Genomic DNA, 5,525 nt, shown 5'->3' on the forward strand with positions numbered 1-5,525 from the left:
GAGTAGTGGAGATTGGAGAGGTTGGGGAGACTCCAGCCTCCATATTTTAGTGGTATAGAGGCAGAGGATGCCCAGGATTTCTTGGATAAGTGTTAGAGGATTCTCTGTACAGCAGGTATTCTGGAGACCAATAGGGTCACGTTCACTACATTTCAGTTCTCTGGGGATGCCTTTAGTTGGTGGGAGGTTTATGAGAGACGTAGGCCGGTTGGTGCAGCACCACTTATTTGGCAAGAGTTCACTGTTCTCTTCTTGGAAAGGTTCATGTCGTAGTCTCGCAGAGAGGATCTGCACCAACAGTTTAGATAGTTACGTCAAGATGATATGACTGTGACACAGTACAAGATGAGGTTTTCTGAGTTGGCTCATCATGTAGTCTAGTTGGTTCCTACTGATGGGGAGAGCATCAGGAGGTTCATTTATGGCCTCACATTTTAGTTGCGGGTGCTTATGACAAGAGAGGGTATCTGGTGCTACTTTTGATTAGGTTGTTGACATTGCTAGAGCTGGTCCGCAGCTAAGAACAGGTTGAGAGGGAGGCCAAAAGTTCTCGTGGATCAGGTGGTTTTAGTGGTGTTCCTTCTGGGGCTCAATTCCAGCACATCATGGGTCATCCTTACAGGCATGGTCAAACGACTCGACCAGCTCATCGTGGTGCATCAATTAGCCACGATTCTTACATTTCTTGCTCAAGACAGTCTTTATTTAGTGTGCTACCAGTGAAGAGTTCTCACCATGCCTCATCCGCTTAGGTTTCTACGGGTAGTTCCTCGGGGTATCAGGAGCAGCAATTTTGTTAGATGAGGGGTTGTTTCGAGTGCGGGAGTCTTGGTCATATCAAGAGAGATTTCCCTAGGTTGTTAAGATGGCTCTATAACAGAGTTCTAGGCCAATAGTACCAACACTAGCAGCTACACCACCTGCTCTGCCAGCTCGGGGTAGGGCTCAGTTAGCTAGAGGTCTCCCTAGAGGGGGAGGTCAATCAAGTGGCGGTGATGCCTGATTCTATGCTCTTCCTGCCAAACCAGATGCCATAGCTTCAGTTGTAGTGATCACAGGTATTGCCTCAGTTTGCTACGGGGATGCCTCTGTAGTATTTGACCCTGGTTCCACTTATTCATATGTGTCATCATATTTTGCTCATTATCTAGATATGCCCCTTGAGTCTTTAGTTTCATCTATTCATGTATCTACACTGGTGGGCGATACTATTTTTTTGGACCATGTATACCGGTCGTGTGTTGATGTTTAGCATCAAGAATATATATTTCTATATGTATCACCTTATATTTTACTTTTATTTCATAAATTTGGGATGGTAAATGTGATGATTTATATAAATTTAAAGTGTTTTATGTGTAGGAATCATTCGGGAGCAATTGGGGGCGAAACATGCAAAATTAGAGCCAAAATGAACGAAACCGGGAAACTTGCGAATTTGGGCACCACAGGCAGCGCCTTCGGCCTCCTGTGGCGCTGGAGGTAGTAGCTGAATTTTGACTAGAACCCAGGAGGGCGCCTGGCGCTAGCCAGGGTGCAAGTGACATGAAAGTTCTCCAAATTCGCCCGGGACACGATTATTTCTACCCTAGACCTACCCAACACATATAAAAGCAAGACTAAACATATTTTTGAAGAGAAGATGCCACTTTGGAGAGATCTAACATACATTGAAGGATAATTCATGTGGGGGAACAGAAACCACGCTTGGAGGAGGCTTCTAACTAGTGTTTTTTCTCTTCTCTTCTTTTAGTCTTATAGTTTATTAGTTCTAGTGTTTTGGGTGATACATGAACGTTGTAGTTTGAAGCTTGAATTGTTTTTATTATTTTATCATATTGGTTTATTTATTCTATCTTGCGCTTAATTATTTGATTTCTTGATCACCAATTGAATACTATCTAAGAATCCAAGTTTTTAGCGTCGTTGTCGGGTGCTTGAATATAAACTACTTTCTCATTTTTGCTTTAATTGTTTATTTTGTCTAGCCTAACATTACTTGATTGTTTCTCTAATCTCAAGAACTTTGATTGAACGGGTAGGGTTAGAATATAGGACAGACTTAACGGCTTTGACCCCGAACCTGAGAAAACATTTCACATGAGGTTGAGAGAAGCAAGGGATACAAACAATATTGAAGTACTCATTCATTTTCCTATGAACATGGCAAATGAGCAACATATGGCTGTTCAAGAGGCAGCAATGCCCAATATTGCTAATGTTACCTCTAGCATAGTGAAGCCCATAATCACCAGGCTTTGAGCTGATACAGAGCATGATCCATAAACTTCATGCAAACAGGCAATTTATGGGTCTTCCACACAAGGATCCACAACAACATATTCTAAACTTCTTGGAGATTAGTGATACTTATATCACTAACAGGGTCACTCTAGATTATGCCAGGCTCACACTTTTTCCATTCTCTCTATTGGGCGACGATAAGCGATGGCTAAAGGCAGAACCAGCTAATTCCATTACATCATGGAATAATTTGGCAAGAAAATTTCTGGCAAGGTTCTTCCCTTCAGGCAAAACTGCAAAGATCAGAAGTGAGATAGTTGTCTTCAAACAGAAAGCAGGAGAATCTTTATACCCATCTTGGGAAAGGTTCAAGGGGCTACTTAAAGATAGTCCTCATCACAATTCGACAAATAAAGTGTTAGTTCACATTTTCATAGAAGCGCTCCATCCCCAAACAAAAATCGTAGTAGATGTTGTAGCTAAAGGTCAAGTATTGGAGAAAAGCTTTGATGAAATTTATGCATTATTGAACAAATTCTCCAAAAGCAATCCGGATTGGCAAGGAGAGATGGGTAGGAACATGGTACAAAAATTACCCGGGGTTCTTGAATTAGATGTTGTCTCAGCATTGTCAGCACGGGTCTCTACGCTGACCATCCAAGTCAATCAGATGACCATGATCATTAACAAGCAACAAGCCTAGCCAGTGCAACAAGTTCAAATATTTTGTGAAGTATATGGAGAGGATCACATGAGCAATCTATGCCCAGCAAATTCAGAGTCTGTATATTTTGTGGGTAATGCAAATCGAGTCCAAACAAATCAGTATGGGGACACTTACAACCCCAACTGGAGGAATCACCCAAGTATCTCCTGGGGTGGAAATCAAGGCAATCAAAATCAATATCGGCCTCAAGCACCTCAACAACAATCCAGACCACCTCAAGCTGAAAACCAAGCTATCCTTGAGAAGATGATGAAGAAATTGATGGCCGACCAACAAGCCCTCAATCAGAAATTAATAGCAGATGAACAAACCCTCAATCAAAAATTAATAGCAGATCAACAAACTTTCAATCAGAAAATAATGGCAGATCAGCAGGCTCAAGCCGCAACACTGAGAAATTTGAAGCACCACATGGGCCAACTTGCCGGTGCCCAAAATACCAGACTATTAGGGGCTCTTCCTAGTGATACTGAACCAATATTAAAGCTCAAGTCAATACGGTTACCTTGAGAAATGGAAGATCATTAGAGAAGTTCCAAAGAAAAAGAAGAATACATCTCATCCTAAAGGAAAATTAGTTCCCAAGCCAGTTGAGGGGAATGAGAAAGATGGTAAAGGACTCGAGCCAGTAACTGAGACTAGGCCACCACCTCCGTTTCCACAAAAACTGCAAAAGCAAAACGATGATGCTAAGTACAAGAAATTTCAAGATATTTTGAGCCAAGTGAGTGTGAATTTTCCTTTGGAGGAAATTTTGCAGGAAGTGCCTAAGTATGCAAGTTATCTCAAAGATATTGTGGCGAACAAATGAAGACATGCAGAGTTCGAAAAGGTTGCACTTACTGAAGAGTGCAGTGCTGGAGTTCAGAGTAAACTTTCTCCTAAGTTGAAGGATTGTGGGAGTTTCATAATTTCTTTGTCTCTTGGAAAACAAGAAGTTGGTAGAGCCTTGTGTGATTTAGGGGCTAGTATAAATTTGATGTCATTCTCTTTGTTCAAGCAACTCAGATTGGGGGTGCGTAGACCTACTACAATCACTTTATCGTTAGCAGATAGGTCACTAGTCATGCCAGAAGTAACTATTGAGGATGTGTTAGTTCGAGTGGGAATGTTTATTCTTCCTGCTGATTTAATTGTTATTGATTACGAGGCAGATGAGGAAGTGCCCATTATTTTGGGGCAACCATTCTTAGTTACTGGTGGAGCTATTGTTGATGTGAGGGCAGGGAAGTTAAAAATGAGACTTGACAATGAGGAGGTCACTTTTAATATGTACAAGTCACTTAAGCTCCCTAAGCATTATGAGGACTTGTGCATGATTACTGTGGTCGAATTGAAGGGAATAAAGCATAGTCAGTATGTGAACTATAGTGATCCAGATGGGACAACTGAGTTAGAAGAGGTGGTGTTTCCAGCTGAGCGTGTAAAGATGATTGAGAAAAGAGCTAGAGATAAAGAGGAAACCTTCCGAGAGCGTGCAAAAAGGCTAGACTTCATGGGAGAAAGAAGAAGAGAAAGCGCCTAGCCTGAGCAGAGTAGCAGAGTTGTGCCACGACTTTAAATAAGGCTCTTGTTGGGAGGCAACCCAACCTGTATATCTCTTATATATTGATTATTTTTATAGCATCAAGTTTTGTGTTATTTTTATTTTGCAGCGTAGGGGAAGTCTGAATACCCAAAGTTGAAGTTGAGGAGCATGTTTGAGCTTAAGTGTAGGGTCTTCTCGACCCTTAATATTTTTTCGTTTATGTCCGAGCTAGGCCCGATAGGGTCTCAAGGAGTATTTCTCACCCTTTTTTAAATATTTTTTTCTAGGATCATGTATCGAGGACTATGTATAATATAATTGTGGGGTGGGAAAACTACTTTTTGAAGTATAATTTTATAAAACTATTTTTTTTAATTTAGTTTTTCTTTTAGAACTCGTAGTAGACATAGTCTAGGTTTAAAATAGCGAAAATTGAAAAAAAATTAGAAAAATTTAGATTTTCCCGATAATGGATCTTTTGGACAATTTACATGAGGGATAAAGTCCGATTAATAACACCAAAAAGATTTTTTTTAGGATAGTTAGGTAGTATCCCTTGGTTTTTTCTTTGGGCGCCAGTTCTTTTCCAACAGTATAGCTCAAACCTGGTACTTTATTTTTTTTTAGGAATAGTTTAGGAAGAAACTAAGTCGTTCTGAGATATTCATTGACATGGTTGATGCTGACACATTCGGCTATGACATACATTCTGTTTTTCCATGTATTTGGTTTGAATTGTGAAGCCTAAGTAAAGTAAATAGCCTATTTTGTGACGCCTTTTTCAGTTGTTTGACTCTTATGCCACATAGTACAATATTGCTTAAATTTCTCAATTATGTGTGCTTGCTTGACTTGAGAGTTGAACAGAATTGTCCTGATTGAGTCATGTGCAACGTGTGTGTGAGGATTTGTGATTTTTTGTGCTATCATATGTAGTCTAGAACTTGCCCTGTGTGTTAATTGAAGCAAAATTGTATGTTGTGCTAATCTAGGAGATGACGTAGGCATTTTATTGCTTGATCATAG

The 5,525-nt window shown here is 40.3% G+C and overlaps 1 protein-coding gene and 1 non-coding gene across 2 annotated transcripts; one reads left to right on the forward strand and one right to left on the reverse strand.

The window, feature by feature from the left end:
• The first annotated feature begins 2,308 nt into the window (after positions 1-2,308).
• LOC138868672 (uncharacterized) lies at positions 2,309-4,496 on the forward strand. The gene is made up of 3 exons (XM_070146236.1): positions 2,309-2,884; positions 3,492-3,742; positions 3,785-4,496. Exons 1-3 carry the CDS (start codon positions 2,309-2,311, stop codon positions 4,494-4,496), a joined length of 1,539 nt encoding a protein of 512 aa, XP_070002337.1.
• LOC138869826 (small nucleolar RNA R71) lies at positions 2,543-2,649 on the reverse strand. Its single transcript, XR_011400078.1, has one exon. It is a non-coding gene; the product is annotated as a small nucleolar RNA R71 (small nucleolar RNA).
• Positions 4,497-5,525: the final 1,029 nt, after the last annotated feature.

Source organism: Nicotiana sylvestris, chromosome 5, assembly GCF_000393655.2.
Source record: "Nicotiana sylvestris chromosome 5, ASM39365v2, whole genome shotgun sequence".
NCBI lineage: Eukaryota > Viridiplantae > Streptophyta > Magnoliopsida > Solanales > Solanaceae > Nicotiana > Nicotiana sylvestris.